This window comes from Trachemys scripta, chromosome 1, assembly GCF_013100865.1.
Source record: "Trachemys scripta elegans isolate TJP31775 chromosome 1, CAS_Tse_1.0, whole genome shotgun sequence".
In the NCBI taxonomy this organism is placed as follows: domain Eukaryota; kingdom Metazoa; phylum Chordata; order Testudines; family Emydidae; genus Trachemys; species Trachemys scripta.
The window spans coordinates 171,265,526-171,283,184 of NC_048298.1; the positions used below are offsets into that span (position 1 = coordinate 171,265,526).

Consider the following 17,659-nt stretch of genomic DNA (forward strand, 5'->3'; position numbering starts at 1 on the left):
AGACAACTGCACATTATTTTTATTATTGAGTCTGCAAAAAAACCCTCTACATCAGGGGTCGGCAACGTTTGGCACGCAGCTCGCCAGGGTAAGCACCCTGGCGGGCCGCCGGGCCAGTTTTATTTACCTGCTGACGCGGCAGGTTCGGCAGATCGCGGCTCCCACTGGCCGCGGTTCGCCGTCCCAGGCCAATGGGGGCGGCAAGAAGCCGCGGCCAGCACATCGCACATTATGTGTTGAATAATAGGTCAGTTAGAGGAACAAATTAAGGATAAATACAGTACTCTTAAAAGTCTTCATAGTGCAAGCTGCAGTATGTAACCAGGCACTATGTCATGATCCTCCAGTGCAAGAAAAATCTTGTTGCTGCAGGCCTGAATGACATACACTGCACATGTAAAGTCTGCTTCCTGCAGGAGCAATGTACTTACTTCTATTGGTATCCTCTTCTACTTGCTGTGAATGACTGCAAAGGTACTCCCAAGATTGTAGTCCAAACATGTGCCCCATCAGCCACACACAATATATTCTACAAGATTCATTTGCCACCGTGTGATACTACTGAGGCTTACATCATGCATCCTGCTGCTTTTCTTTCTCTGACGGGGTACCCCTGCTTCTTAGTGTGAATACGATGGGCTTTCTGCTCTCATTCCATATTTCAAAGGCAGGCATGATCCTTTTTGTATTGGCTTTTCTCCAAGCTAACTGCCAGCTCTTCCTGATGGCACTACCGGAGGGTTTACAGCCTGTTGAAAGCCCGGGCTTCTGTCACTATGCAAATCAAGAGGTTCCACAGAGTTGTCTCTGTGAATTGTCCTTTCCAGGAAGTATTTTATGGCCTTGTCTCTTCCCCTCCCTCTGGCCTACCAGTAGTTTAAGTACAGAGAGGGTCCTTTGGCAGGAATTAAGAGAAAATGTTGAGTTCATCAGTGTTAGCACTCAATGCTGCCACTCTCTGAAATGCAGCTCAGTAAATCCAGGGCAGAAGCTCTGACCAGGCTAAACTGATATATCCTGGAAACAGAGCAGTAGTAACTAAATCAAAGGGTTTTCTCTTCCCAAAGATGTGGTTTCTTCCTGAGCAGCTCTTTTCTACCACAACCAACAGGAAAATAGCCAAGATTTGTTGCTGATACTGGCGTAACCAGGCTGGTTAATTCCAGATTCTTACATTTGTGTCACTTTTTACTATCTGTAATTAGAAGTTCCTGATAGTTCATGATTTGTTTTATGGGTTTAAAAGACAAAATAACTTTGCAGTAGGTCTGCAATATGTGAACTCCATTTATTTATTTTTACTTGCTAGCAATGCCATTTTTTAAAATTCAGATCTCTTTAAAACTGTATCTGTTTCACTTGACAGTATTCCTCATCAGGTATCACAAATAACATTTTCTAAGGTTCAAAAGTTATTTCATGTTAGTGATTTACTGTCCTTCCTTTTTATTGAGTGTCTGTAGTCATTGATCACTGAGTCTTCCCCCACTCTTCCCAAATAGCTTTAATGTATTGTCAGCATAAGGTTTCCATTTGTTTATCTGTAATTGTACAGTTTAGTTTTAGCTTTTGCAATGCAGCCCTAACAGATTTTGTTCTGAAAGACAGAGAACATTTTCTATGGGTTTTAAATAATCTTTCCTAAGAAGAGAACTGTCGTGCCATAACCAGATGACAGGAAAATTCAGACTCCATTATCTCTTTTAAAAAAAATAATAACAAAAACATATTAGAAGGTTCCTAGGAGTTGTTCCAACTGCATTAGGCTATCATCATGTCTTTTATGCTTTTATTCAAGTAGCTTATTTACAGTTTCTGGCTGGCTTTTTTTAAGGCATTAGTATTTACTTAGATTGTAATAGTACCCAAAGTAGCTAGGTCCTTTCTAAACACAGCGTAAAACACAGTTCCTGCTCTGAGCTTTGCAAAACTAAAAAAAAATGCTTCATTTATGGCATTGCTTCAGTTTTGAAATGGATGGAGTTACACCAGTGTAAATCTGGTTATGGGGATTCTCGTCCCATCTGTGCTCCCTAAATTGTCACTGGTTTATAAAATGTTTTCTGCTAGAAATCTCTAATATGCCTATTTTTTGTCTTTTCTTTGGGGGAAAAGCAGGTTGAAGGACTAAATCATCTCAAATATCTACACACACACACATCCTCCATAGTTCAGAGCTTCTCCAAGAGGGCTCATATAACCCCCAGGCAATGACTACAGAATTTATAAACATTTTAAACTGAAAGTTGTGCATGTTTTAACCTGAGAAGTGCTGACTTTTTGAACCACACCACAGGTGGTCTCTTTAATTTTATTTTATTTTGTAATGAAAACCTTTTTATTCAGTGGCTACTGCAAAAAGAGATTATCAACTTTATTATTTCATAGTTGGTTTCAGTAAAGTCTGCAACGTAGAAATAGTTTCAGTAAGTTTCTTACTCACCCTCCTCCCACAAAAAGCCACTTCACTGCAGTATTTTTTTCACCTGAATAGCATTCTTCATCTGAGGAGCTTAAAATAATTTAAAAGTAAGTTTCACAGCTCCATATAAGGCAGATATTAATGCAATGCTGATTTTACAAATGAGACACAGTCATACAGTGGGGACGGAGCCAGATTTTAGGGCCCAGCACCCTCAGTTGGAGGCCAGATTTTCCAAAGGGCTCAGTCCCCAGTAGGCATCTAAATGAAGTGACCGGATTTTTAAAAGTGCTCAGCAGCCAGTAACTACCATTGAAAACAAAATAGGGAAATTTAAATGATGTGTCAGCCTTGTGCTAGTCTGAATTTCCTGTGCCAACTAAAAAGGCTGGTGACATCTTGGCAGTAACACCAACACAGAACTGTTTGTCACATACATTGCAGAGCTCCAGCTGCATGTGTGTCTGGCTGCTCAATGAGATGCAGAAAACAGTTATGACTTTGAATCTTTGCAATTTAAGTTCACCTCTTGTTGCTAGTGATTTCAGAGGTGATGCTACTAAACTAGCACAATATATGTGGTGATGACGTACCGTGCAGTTTTGATAACATGTCCTAATAACCTACCCACACATGCATCTTTCACATCATATTTGTCAAACCAGCTCTAGGCATAATTAAATTTTCAGCACTGAATTTGTACCAGTACAGTACCTGTCTTTCCCAAATGGTAGCGCACCACCCATTCCTATGAGACTGTGCTACTTTCCTGAGATGTCTCGATTACAGCACAATCCATATCATGGGAGTAGCATTTTCAGGTGAAGCAGAGAATTCCAACCAATCCACTTTGGAGACCTATTCAAATGTCCATCTAGGAAGAGAATTTGACTAGTTGAGGTTTATTTATAACTTGAATGATATCTGTTAAGGCTCTTGACAGCTACTTTTCAGTGGCATTTCACTTCCTTTTTTTTTCTTGCTGTGCATTTGAAGCATTATTGTTGAAATAGTTGGGGATTCCACCACTGCCGTCTGGAGACTATACTATGCTCTGGATCAGTGGTCTCCAAAGTGGGGTGCGCAAGAGGATCCTTTCTTTTTTTCCCTCCCTTGGCAGTTCGGCCGGGAGTCTGAGCAGCTTTTTTTGTTATTGTTGTTGCTTCGACAGTTTGGCCAGGAGCAGGGGGTGCGCGATCAAAAAAGTTTGTAGACCACTGCTCTAGATCAGGGATCAGCAGCCTTTGGCACGCAGCCCGCCAGGGTAAGCCCCCTGGCGAGCCAGGCCGGTTTGTTTACCTGCCACGTCCACAGGTTTGGCCGATTGCGGCTCCCACTGGCTGCGGTTCACTGCTCCAGGCCAATGGGGGCTGCGGGACGCATACCACACAAGGCACTCCATTGAAGTCAATGGGAATATTTATGGTGCAAGTTATTGTTCTTTGTGCATAAGGGTATCCAATCAGGCCTTAAATGAAAATATTTTCTAACAGAATATTTGAAAAAATGTCAAATTATGTATGTATCTGCATAGCAATAAGTAGCAGCTGAAAATAACATTTCTAGATGGAGAACAAAGAACAAGGGTGAAAAGGGATACCCTAATTCTTCTGTAATGTACCTGGTATTATTTTCTTATATTCTTCCTAGTTGTGGCATGCAGACAGATGAATGGTAGTATTTACATTTTTTAGAGCTGGAAACGGTCATCTTTTATTGCTCTGTAGAAAATGATACTTTACACAAATGACTGCAAGAGAAATGCATCTGAAGAAGTGAGGTTCTTACCCACGAAAGCTTATGCTCCAAATACTTCTGTTAGTCTTAAAGGTGCCACAGGACCCTCTGTTGCTTTTTACAGATTCAGACTAACACGGCTACCCCTCTGATACTTGACTGCATGAGAAATGGGCATCTTGAGGATACTAAGGGTTTCAGATTGCCTTGATAAGATCAGAGCAATGTACAAAAAGAAACCACTGGAGAAAAGGAATACAGCACATTGACTTACACTACCTTTTTTACCAATACATGTATTTAAAAATGCAAGCAAGACAACTACGCAGTATTGGCAATCAATTTGTAAAAAGCAAAATCTGCTATTTACATACTGGAGCCTGTATAATTTAATTATTTTTAGTTAAAAATAAAAAGGGTGTAATTATATTTGACTGTTTAGTGATGTCAGGTTTGGAACATATTTCTGTGGGGGTTGAAGCCCTTTTATGAGTAGCGAGTCTAAAATTAATGGAAGGACTTCTGGATTTTCCAAAAGAATCAGCAGTCAAGGCTCGATCAACTCATTAAGCTCTCACAAACCATCACACAGACTTTTTTATATCCTTTAGTCCAGCCACTCCAGTAGTTGTTGTTGTTGTTTGGATTACTGTGGGAGCCCTAGTCATGGACCAAGTGGTGTAGCACTCTGGGAAGAACTGGGGGATCAAAAGTTTGCAACACACCCATCACACTGCAACACTTTCTTTTCAGAGAACTTGCTCTCCTTAGCCAGCTCTGCAGCTTCTCCACTATGTCCACTTCTTGTCTTCTCTCTGACTGGCCCTCTGCCTCTTACATGCTCTGTGCCCGCTCCATTGCCTGTCACCCTACCTATCTGCTTCTCCTTCCCAAACTACCTGTCTGCTCCACCCCAACATACATAAACACACAGATGCCACTAGCATCCCATCAGTCTCTGTCCCTGTAGGCCTGTCCAACCTCTGTTGTTTCTCACTTGAAAGAGGATTAATGTGGCATAAAGCTAGTTCTTTATTTGATATGCAGAGGTGATATAAAATCTGGGCAACATTATGAAAATGTTTTTTCCCCTGCAACAGAATTGGAAACCCCATTACCAGTCACCTGAAATTTTGACAGGCATTTACAAGTAAATACCAGTTCATTTAAAGCTTCTTGGATTAAAGTTTTTAAGAAGCAGTACATAAATGAAGATTACTATTATTTGATTCCTATTGCATAGAATTGTATGGTTTTGAATCTTTTATACTAGAATATATAGTGCCATAGAAGAGAAATATCAAGAAGATGATGAAGAAATAAAGATTTAAGTATCCATAGTTCTTAGGTTTTAGAATGGATTTTATTTGAAAGATATATTAGAAAAAACAACAACCAGAGCTCTGATCAAATAAATTCAACTTGCCTCAGCTGAATAGCAAGGTACCTTCTGAAAACCTGGCACTAATTTACAAACAGTAATAGTTACACTGATAAGTAATGAATAAGTAATATGATAATACATGACACTTCTTTAGTGCCTTCCAGCATGGAATCTCAATAGCACTTTATAAATTTAATGAAGCTTCTTATCACCTTAGTCCATTGTTTTGGATGAAGCTTCTTATCACCTTAGTCCATTGTTTTGTGAGGTAGATAACTATTATCGCAATTTTCCGGAATGAGAAACTGAGGCACATGATTGTGATTTGTCCAAGTCCTGATTGGGAAGGAAAGTGAAACCAGTAACCAAGATTGCCTAACTCCAGGTCTTGTGCTATAATTTTTAAAATCAGACTAAACACAATGAAATATTCGATCTACGTTTTCATACAGTTCTGTGGGGAAAATTAGCTATTTAGAAATGCAGACATTACATACTGTGTGTTTTAAGCTATTCTTGATCACATTTGTACATCTGTCAAGTACAATAGTTGTTTTACTGACATCCACAACTGTACTTGTATTTAGCATTGGGGCCAGAACTAGCAAATTCCTGCTCTAGTTAGTAGACTTATTGACATCAGTAGTCCCAATGAGACAGATAGGATTGCTGGCATGAATAAAGTATTAAAAGATTGTCATTAATCTGTAAATCACTTTGTTCACTATTTTTGTTCATTTCTCTCACTATAAAGCTCACATTTTAAGAAAATAATTTTAACAGCAATAATTTTGCTCTCTTTGTATTTAATTTTTAAATGCATATCTCTGTTGCAATGTAAAATTAATGCTTAAAAGACAGTGTTTACTTAAAAGTGAGTTAGTTTCAAAAATGTTAAAAATAGCTTCAGGTACTACACCTCTTCCTTAGTCTCTTTGTCAGTTTTTGTGGTTTTGCAGTAGCATTTTTCCTATTTAAAAACTAGTGTTTTCTTACCCTTGTTGCTATGTGAAAAACCATCACAAACGTAGTGGAAACTGACTCACTAAAAGCTATACGCAAAGTGCTGTCAAAAGCAAAGCTATAATAATAAAGAGACCTTCTCTCACTTCTCTTCAGTTATAACAACTTTAACTATCAATAGAAGACTAATAAAACTCAGGAGTCCAGTTTTTTTTAAGCACATGATGCCTCTTTAACAGACTTGCTTACATTTTGATATGAAACTCACCCTTTGCCCTCACCACAAATCTGTAACTGACATGATGCCCTGTTTCTAGATGGATTTATTTTCATACATTAGTATCCCCTGTGTTTTTACAGGTGGGCAAAAAACTTCATTTGCTCAATGGAGTTATTTTTGACATACAATAACAAAATCCTCTTTAAACAAAAAAGAGTTGGAATTTCAGCACTTATAAATTAACTTGATTTGTGGGACTGTAATTGACCAACCAAGACAGATGTGTATCTGTTGGAGATTTAAGATGAACTTTACTGTGGAGGGCTTGATGGCTGAGCAGGCACTGGGCCTGGCAAGTGACAGGCCATGCTGCCTTTACCTTATATACATCACTGCTTGGTTTTAGTCCCAATCCCATTCTTCCTGTGAGAGAGAGCTAAACTTTTCTCCTTTTTGCTATTTCTAAAGAAACAGAAAAGTGGTAATTCAGAGTGAATTCCAAAGTGCAAGAATTTAAAGAACATTAATTCGAACACTGTTAATTTCTCTTATCAGGGTCTTCTGATGTAGGATGTGAGCTGTTGGGTTTTTTTTCTGGAGAGCCTCTGAAAATTCCAGAATGTGTTGGATTGTATTTTCACATGCTTTGGGCAGAGAGCTGTTCTGTTCAAAAAGGGTGATGCTATGTAGTGTATCCTAGTACAATCAAAGAGTAACCTGAAGTTCGGCTTTTGAGCTGAGGAGTGGAACTGCATCCCAAACCCAATAGGCCATCAGTTGGCCACTTCTCCCATAATCACTGCACCACACCTGAAGCTGGTGCGGGGGTTGGGGGAGGCATTGTCTGGCTTGCTGTAGGAAGGTATGTACCTCTTAAAGGGATACAGAGGCACGGAGTGAGTTTGCAGCAGCCACAGAGCAAGTCAGCGTGAGGATGCTGACCCATCCACCCAGCTGACCGGAATAGAGGGGAGTTTATATAAGTACATGCCAGGCAGGAAAAGCTCTCTTTTACCTGAACCAAGTGGAGCAGCATCCACCCTCCGACCCATGGAAGCAGTGAAATACCAGATTTGGTCAGGATCCCCTGTGGCACTGCACTAGTCATTCCTTTCTCAGGGGCCTGGGAAAGAATTTTTCACTTAGGCCAGTGGTCCCCAACTGAGGACCATGGCGGCGGATGAGCATCCGCTGAAATGCTGCCCACAATCGGCAGCGTCAATAGGTGTTGCCACTGAAATGCCGTCAACAAGCAGCGTCATCCAGAGGCGTCGCCGCCGAGATGCCACCTATTTTCGGCGGCGACACCTCTGGATGACACTGCTTGTCGGCAGTATTTCGGTGGATGCTCGTCCTCCGGCCAGTACGCGGGCGCACTTAGACACCCCACAGGCACTGCGTTGGGCCAATCTGGCAGTGAGGGGAAAAAGTGGGTGTTTTTTCACCTTCCCCACAGCAGGATGAGAGGTGGTTTAGTTGGAAGCAAACATGGAAGGGGAGTTAGGCTATGAGCTTGCAACTCAATATGTTGACATGGGGAAGATATTCAGTGCAAGTACTCCATAGGAAAGGGATACAGTGGTCAGATGCATGGATTGTAGAGGATTTAAAGGAGGTATTTTTTAAAGAGTGGAAATGGGGGGAGGAGGTTGGTGCTCTTATGATTGGTAGAGCCACCACCACCCTTATTTCAGCCCACCTTAGCTGTAATTTGAGGGGTGGAGCTGTAATATCCTGGCAGCAGGATGGGTAAGGAGGAGGGCTGACTAAATCCCCCTGGGTATATATTGAAATGATCATGGAATTACCTGTTTCAGAGTAACAGCCGTGTTAGTCTGTATCCGCAAAAAGAAGAACAGGAGTACTTGTGGCACCTTAGAGACTAACAAATTTATTAGAGCATAAGCTTTCGTGGACTACAGCCCACTTCTTCGGATGCATATAGAATGGAACACTTTTATCTGCAGGGTACTTACTCCCATACAGTTAATAATAAAGTTGCAACCTAATTAAACCCACATCTAGGGTCTCTTATTCTCCTCCTGGTATAGCCAGGCAAACCATTTATTTGCCTGTATAATGTCAACAAGATTATTTATGTTGTTTACTTTTTGAGACGTAGTGAACCCAAGTATTAACATGAAAACTACTGTTCAGATTACTTTTGCAAAATTGAAAATAAAAACTTGAAAACCTCAGTTCACACATCTGTCTTCATCTGTTTCCTACACCCCCTCCTAAAATGAAGATTGCTACTTATTTGCAATGTATGCTGTATTTCATCCAGTTTTGTTATATTCAGTTACAGCTTCCTGGCTATACCCTGATCCAAAAGAGATACTGTTTGAATATGCTATTATAACTGCATCTTATGTCTAGTTATTTTTTGTAGCACACCTGCAGTCCACAATATGTTCCATTTATTTGAACAGTAAACCCATGTTTCCCATGCCTAATGAATTTTGACAGGCTGAATATTATTAGTTTCTTCAGTATGTTTCATCAGAGGATGGCATATTGCAGGTGTTTACTAGCTGATTATGAAAGTGTACTCATGCTTAACAGTAGTTCTTTTTACTCTCTATATAGAAGGTTAAAACCAGATGAGGGTATTGAAGGAAATGTGATTTGTGGTGATATATATTTTATATTTTTTTAAAAGGATATATATAAAAAAATGTCTTGGCATGTATTGAAGATAATGCAATTATTCATTTTATAACAATTACTTTGATTTGAGTCTTTTCTTGTTGTTTTGTTGTTTTCATGGGCTTTGGAAATGCCCAATTTTTTCTTTTAAAATACATCAGTAAATCCATGACTTGGTATTGGAGTTCCTCATAACATGTTTACTCTTTAATAAGTAAAACAAACCAGCCAGGGTCTATACAATTTCTAGGATTATGATAATTCTCAATATGAGCAAAAGATGCATGTATGTTTTTCACATAATTGGCTCTTGATATCTATATTATTTTACATTAACTCTGTGCTTTGAATATGTTGATAAGTTGATAAAATGAAGGAAAAAGAGTAATAAGTGGGCTTTTTTGTATTGGTTTTGATTATCACATTATGTGCCATTTAGTTCACTTGCAGAATTTTAGACTGAGAATTATGATTCTGATGCATGCAGTCATTGTATCTAAGCTGCCACTGATTTTTAAGCAAAACTCCCTATTAATAAATGTTAGGTTTAAACAAGCCTTTCCCAGCTGTAGATCTCAATGTGCTGTATAAAGAAGGATAAGTATCTGTATTTGCATTTTTGCAGATGGGGAATTTGAGAATTAAACTAACCTATTCAAGGCCGTGCAGCAGTTTGGTGGCAGAGCTCAGAGTAGAACCCATGTCTCCTGATTCATAGTTCAGTTTAGTTTCCTATCCATTTTACCAGGCAGCCTCCTATTAAACAGTTCATGGGGAATTCTGCTTAAAAATCAATGGGATAACATAGTTCTGAGTTTTTTGCATATTTTTCATATATCAAAATATATTTGTGCTTTCTAAGGTCCTTACCAAGGATCCTGTTACTTTTCTTTAGTTTTACTTTTTGTTTAGTTTTGTTTGTTTAATTTAATTTATTCCATGTTTTCTTTCTGTTTTGTTTTGTTTTTAGTTGTGTCTGGTAAGTTGAAATTTTATTGGCCATCTCCTAATCACCGTATCACTGTGACTGGAACTTCTCTTCCCCTTTCCATCCATACCCTTCCATGTCCTTCAACCAATCAGCTTCCATGTTTCACTTGTTATTGGCAAGACAGACTGCACAGAATAGATTCTGCATGAAGTATGGGTAACTTTTTGGCAAAGAGCAAAGGTAATGGGTTGCTAACTTTTTGTCTGTTTTTAAATAATGTACAAGCTGATTCCTGATTTCATTTCCCCCTTGTTACCACACAAGTTGTACACCTCTACCTCGATATAACACTGTCCTCGGGAGCCAAAAAATCTTACCGCGTTATAGGTGAAACCGCGTTATATTGAACTATTGAACTTGCTTTGGTCCACCGGAGTGCGCAGCCCTGCCCCCCCCCCCCCGGAGCGCTGCTTTACCGTGTTATATCCGAATTCATGTTATATCGGGTCGTGTTATATCGAGGCAGTGGTGTACTTAATGTTTTCCTGTATAATCAATTCAATTTATTTTAAAGATCCCAACGACAGTAGAAGTTATTTTTCCTTAGTAGCTAACAGCTGCAGTGTCCTATGTAGATAAATATTCATGACATGCCACACATGTACATTTGACCCTAGTTAAGAAAGCAAACTTAAATTAATATTTTGTAAAGTGTTTTAATATTTTTTTTAATTTTTCCGGTGCAGTGAACACTGCGAGTGGGATTTCCAAAAGCACTCAGCTGCACTCTATCTCTGTTACCATTGAAGGCATTAGTAGTTTTACTATTTACTTTAGTGGGAGTAGAATTGGAACAACACCCCCAGTGCTTTTGTAAATCACACTCTAAATGACTGACCAACTGACTTTTCCCTTCTCCTCCTTCCATCTGCACAGTACTCCCTGAGCAACCCTCCTCGTAAATTGAAATACAGGGACCCCACTGCCTCTCTGATGGGCACTATTATAGTCCTTCCTTTGTAATTATATAAGCTCTCAAACACAGTGACACCAGGTGCTATGTATCCTAGTGAAGCAGAATATAATTTAGAAACCCTAGGCTACTCTGTGTGGCATTGTGCCAACATCCATTAAAGAGGCAGTGAGGCCCTAAATATACCTTTATAGTAAAGAGGGTCAGTGCAAAGGCAGGATAGGGAGACTGAAAAACTATAAACAAGCACCCCTAAACCTAGTTTTCTAATCTTTCCCCATAGCCCAGTGGCAAACACCACTCAGTTTCCCAATCTACTTGCAATACTAAATTAAATCCCCTCTGTAGATGTCAAAAGTCCTCCAGTACCCCCCCTTTCAAGATATTAAATGTATCCAGGTTTTCTGTTTTAAAGGTATGATGATCACAATGGGTCTGTTATTATTTCTATTACTGGAATTTCTATGTGGGGCTTTACCTTGCATAGCTTCTTAGTTAAGTCATTCAACAAAATGTTAACATTTATGTCCAAGTATAAATCACCCCAAAATTTTGCTTATAATTTCTGAAAAGGAACATTTGGTATATTTTATTCTGATCTAAATAGGGAGCATAGTCATAGAATAGATAAATGGATAACTGAAAATATTGACCTGGATTAACAAAGAAAGCAAATTGTGCAGAAGGGATGTTGGGTATCCAGGGGTTTCATCTAGATAGGTCACAGTTGTTTGAGTCATAAAATATATTTCAAACTGCACCACCTACGTGACATGAGTAATTTAAGTTGTTTAAAGTGAAGGAAAAGCCCTCAAAAAAAGAAAAGAACATAAAATTGTTAAAATGACTGATTCAAAGCATTCACTTCACTCTGAACTCAGACAAGAGGGGAGAATAATTAATGCTTTGGACAGCTGATAAGAAATGAATTTGAAAAATGTAAACAGTAAGTAAAAGGACTTTTCATTTAATGCAAATTTTTCCAGGTGTAAGAAGATACCACCTAACAGACTGTATATTCTATTTTTCCTGGGTTAGCCCCATCAGTGTATCTAATGCTGTCAAGTGTTCTCACTTATTTTTAATGTAACTGACATAATTTTTGACATTCTGTTTACTGCTAGATGAAATGGCCATTTAAGTCAGTGTAAATCAAACAGTTTGGACAATGCTGGCATGATTTATAATGTTAGGCTGAGCAGATGTTTCAAATTTGCCTTCATTTACATATATATTTTATTTGAACATGCCCTTGCCTCTGTGAATGAAGGAGGAATTCAGCCCCACTGAAATTCATTCCTTTTCACTAATTGGATTGAAGGTTTTAAATGGTTACCATTTGCACAGTAGCATTTCTGGGGCTTTTGAGTTAAATGGAAAATTTTTGAGACCCTGACTTCATCAGATCGTTCTTATAAAAGCAACTAAAGGTCGTTTATTTCTCCTGAGCTTTCCTAAATCAAAGAGGGTGACTTTTGTGTATGTAAACCTGAATGTGCAATTACTCCATAGCATTTAGTACAGAAGTGGACAAAGTGTGACCTGTGAGCCAGATCCAGCCCAGAGATTTCTCCGTTATGATCTGTGGCCCCTCTCCTCTTTTAAGACCTGATTGTAACCCCTGTGATCATGCTGGTGAATGCTTATTTATGCAACTCAACTTATTAAAGTCAATGGGACTTAAATCTCGCTTGGCTAAAAGCTCACAAACTTGAATAAGGAATGCGTAATCAGGATCTTAATAGGAAGGAGCAGCACAAGAACCAACAATCTTGGGTCAAGATGAAGCACTGAATGTTGGGAGCTGCAGTCTCTTTGTGCCGCAGCTCCATATTAAAGGTTGTTTATAACACACTAAACAAATAAACAAATAAAATGTGGTGCTCAGGCACCAGGCAAGTTGCCATTTGACTTTCAGTGGGGTGAACTTTGGACTGCAGATTTTAGTGTATTTTTATCTCCTTCAGAACCTCCCCATTTTGTTGTGAAACCTCGTGACCAGGTGGCTGCATTGGGACGGACAGTGACTTTCCAGTGCGAAGCAACTGGAAACCCTCAACCAGCCATCTTTTGGCGGAGGGAGGGAAGTCAGGTAAAGCCAACTTTCTCTTCTTTCATGCCAGTTTCTTTAACCAATAGTGCCAAATAGAGGATGGCAGTTCCTGCGCTTGTTTACCCACTCAAGATTACTGCTAAGCCTGCAAATGCTGGACCTCATCTGCATTATTATTGTAATACGTCATGTGAGTTTAAAAATATTGTATTTTGTGTACTAAATGGAAAGGAAAACTGTGTTCTGCTTACTGGGCTTGTCTTTTTCCTAAAAATTTAAAGGTCAGTATAGTAACAAGCTGGAAAGAATAAGTACATTCTTAGTGTGCTGTTAGATTCACAATTTTCATTAAATGTTTCACTATTGAGAAAAATTAATGTAATATCTATAGAATAATTAGAGATGGGACCAAACCAAAATCCTGCATCCAAAAGTCCCAAGAGTTTGGATCCTGGCTTAGCACTGTAATTGGCTGAACTACAACATTATGTCCAAACACTATCACATTTTGAAAAAAAAGAATAGATCTGAGCTCTGTGGCTTGCGCTCACCCAGAAAAATAATCTGCTGTGTTTATGTATCTGTGGCTAACTCAGATGTGTACAGTACTGCAAGTTGCTTCTCCCTATGCTTCAGTTTCCCTGTCTATAAAATGGGGGGTAAAGATACTGACCTACTCTGTAAAATGCTTTGAGATGAAGAAAAGCACAATATAAAATCTAGTTGTTGTTGTTTAACACCCTAACATCACGTTTGGGGGGAACTTTTGAAGGGGACAAGTTGCATGAGGGATCATTTTCAGTGAAGATATAGGGTATTTCTCATTTTTCTGTTACTGAGAGTACTGATTGGTTGCTATTGAGCTTGGTGGGTAGTTAAGCTTTTCTAAACAATAGTCAAAGTCAAACAGAGTTAGGGATTGGCTCCATTTTTTCTATTTGTTAAACATCTGTTTAAATAAAATAAATGATCTGACTAGACAAAAATTGAGCTGGTTATTTCTAGTGTTAGTTCATGATATAGGTAGGCTGCTACATTATGTGCATTTTTATTTGTTTGTTTTGGAGGAGGGGGCAAGGTTAGTAGGGTTGTTTGTTTTAATGCAAAACATCTTGGTTTCACTATATCCTTTTTTAATTTAGTAAGTGGCTAACAATATGTAGCTGGAAATGGAGAGGGAAAAGATTATTGACAAGTTTCTGTACTTATATTGTAATTGAAGATTCTCTATCCTCTTTATTTGGGCATTCTTAGGACAAGCAAAATGTAGTCAGACAAGAGACAGCAATAAAAATAGTGTCCATAAAGTATAGAGAACTTCAGATATTTTCCCCTCAAAATGCTAAGCCATAGATGAAAATCTGAAACCAGTATTTGATGTAACACATGTGTGTTATTTTGGTTTCAGCTCTGACTTTCATGACCACTGCTGGTACCATAGCATCTAACTTCAAACCAAAACTATGTAAAGGGAAACTTGCATAGGACTTTATTATACAATGTAGTACTGGTTATAGAACAGAAACTATGATTAGTGAGACTAAAACATCAGTTTAAAAAGAAACCTATAAAACATTCCATTCACTTTCTGTCTCTATTCTTTAGCAGTCTAAAGTTTAAACACAAATAAATAAACTGGCATCTTTTTATACATTTTTGAAATAAAATCTATTTCACTACAAGAAATGCTGCAATCTTGATTTTGAAAGATGGTGGTGTGGTCATTTGCATGGACATTACTTATACAGTATGCAGAAAAACCACAATTGTTTGCCCAGTTATGGCATCTGTAGATATCAATACCTCTCCAACCAGGGGCGGCGCCAGGCACCAGCGCACCAAGCGCGTGCCTGGGGCGGCAAGCCACAGGGGGCGACGTGCCGGTTGCCATGAGGGCGGCAGTCAGGCTTCCTGCGGCAGCATGCCTGCGGGAGGTCCCACAGTCCTGCGCCTTCGGCGTACCCGCCACCGAATTGCCGCCGAAACCGTGTGACCAGCGGACTGCCCGCAGGTGCACCACCGAAAGCCACCTGACTGCTGTGCTGGGGGTGGCAAAATACATAGATCCGCTCCTGTCTCCAACACATATTTAAATTGAAGGAATATCTATTCTAGATTCCCATGGATGTTGGATCAGGCCTGTTAAGAAGCATCCAAATACGGGTACACAGATGTGCCTTCTTTTTTTTAAAAAACAGGCCTCATAATTAGTATACAATAATGAAATGCTTTATATATATATATATATATATAAAAACAGAGATATTTTATGTATAATGTGAATTTATAGCACATTATAACTTACACATGTTTAGGCATATTAAGATGAACATTGCAGATGTGTTATATTCTATCTAACCATTTCTTTCTCTCCCTAGAATCTGCTTTTCTCATACCAGCCGCCGCAGTCATCCAGCCGCTTTTCAGTCTCCCAGATTGGTGACCTTACAATCACAAGCGTCCAGAGGTCTGACGTTGGGTACTATATCTGCCAGACTTTAAACATTGCAGGAAGTATCACAACGAAAGCATACTTGGAAGTTACTGATGGTAAAGTGAAGAAACTTTTATTTTACAATTACCAATTTTATTTAAAACCACAACTTCAGCAGTGGAAGAGCATGACTTCAATATTGGCAGGTTGATAGTGCTGGTTACCCAGGGGGGCTCGTGGAGGATTGTATTTCGGTGGCTAGCCTGAGCTGCTCCCCAGGCTGCTGCGTCCACACGGCTATTTTTAGTGTGATCGCTCAAACAGAGCTAGAGCTTGTCTAGTGTATACCCACTCAGGGAAGCACTCTCCCAGCTGCTATTTGGACATATCCTGAGTTACAGGACAGATAAGGTGAAATCCTGGCCCACCTGAAGTCAGTGGAAGTTTTGCCACTGACTTCAGACGGGCTAAGATTTTACACATAGAGTTTGGGTCAACTAACAAACTGGGTGAATGGCTATATGACAAAATTATCATTAGAAGATCCTGATTAGTCAATAGCTGAAATTAATAGAGACATTGATATTATCTGTGATATAGAGGTTTTTAAGTATTTTTCATCCATGGTGTCATATCAGGATATTGCCACTGCTGTTAACTATACAAATGCCAATTTTATAATTAATTTAAAATTAAATAGCAAGTAAGGTAAGATCGAAATATAAAGCCTATAGATATATACATTATACAGACAATTACCTCCAAACCAAATATAATAGCCTACATTTATGTAGCATCTTTTCTCCATAAGGTCCTCAAAACACTTTACACACCTAACAAACTGAACTTCCAACTACACTGGGGATCATTTCAGCCGTCACTGGAGTGAGAGATTTAACTGTGTACTGCAAAACATCAGAACAGGTTAGGACAGGAAGTAAAGTATAAATCATGCAATTGAAAATGCAGGGTGGCATTTAGATATGCAAATGTAATTACCTGAGTTGGAATTTGGCCAAAACATCACTGTTATCACTCTTTGGTTGTGAAAAGTGTCATGGGATGTTGTATGATCACAAATTATCGAGACTTCAGTTTTATATTTCATGCTAACAAACCAGGTTTCAAGTCACATCAGCTCCCGTTAGGCTGTTGAATGGATATTGTTTTAAGTTGCAGTTATTTTATAGTGCCAGCACATCTCAGGATATTATGAGCTAGGAGGAGAAGCTACTGAAGTACAGTACTATAGGTTTTACTTCTGGGAAAATTGCTAATCTTCTGGTGCACACAACACATGGACAATAGTTTCTTGTTTGCATGAGTACTTAAAAGTACTTTGTGCCCGTTATGTAAATATAGTGTTTAAATGACTCATCACAGATAGTTAATTTATGTTGAGTGTAAGATGCAATAAAATTATTAGAAATACTGTGAAAGATTCTTACTATGATTTCAAATCAGTACTGTCAGATACATTTTCACAGAACTGAGTGTAAGGAAATGGTTGCAAAACATTTTTTTTAATTGAAAAATCTGATATTTTTCCAGACATTAACTTTGTACTTATTCCACCCTACCATTAGTCAGCTTCGTTCTAGGAAACAGTGTGTCTGCATATTTGCTGAATTATTCCCTTCTCATCCGCCCTCTTAGTTTTCTGTAAATGAATGTTCAAATTCCAAATCCCTATTTATACCGACCCATTGCATGGTAAGGTATATATAAATAGAAGAGTGTGCCTTTTCAAAGAAACTGAGAAATCCTTGTTTGTTTCATTATCACATCTAAAAACTATGGAACTCAGTGTGCCTAGAAGATGCCAGCTCACAACCTCTGACACTCCTTCACCTCTGAAAATAGTGTATTCTATATCATGTTAATATTCTGTAG

The 17,659-nt window shown here is 38.8% G+C and overlaps 1 protein-coding gene across 4 annotated transcripts in view; it reads left to right on the top strand.

Moving 5' to 3' along the window:
* Positions 1-17,659, top strand: part of ROBO1 (roundabout guidance receptor 1) — a 1,057,321-nt gene that overhangs the window by 955,048 nt on the left and 84,614 nt on the right. For all 4 annotated transcript variants that reach the window (XM_034792356.1, XM_034792366.1, XM_034792373.1 and 1 more), the window contains 3 exons: positions 10,346-10,354; positions 13,247-13,371; positions 15,711-15,882. In XM_034792356.1, the coding sequence (XP_034648247.1) occupies positions 10,346-10,354; positions 13,247-13,371; positions 15,711-15,882 (306 nt within the window). The remainder of the gene's footprint in view (positions 1-10,345; positions 10,355-13,246; positions 13,372-15,710; positions 15,883-17,659) is intronic.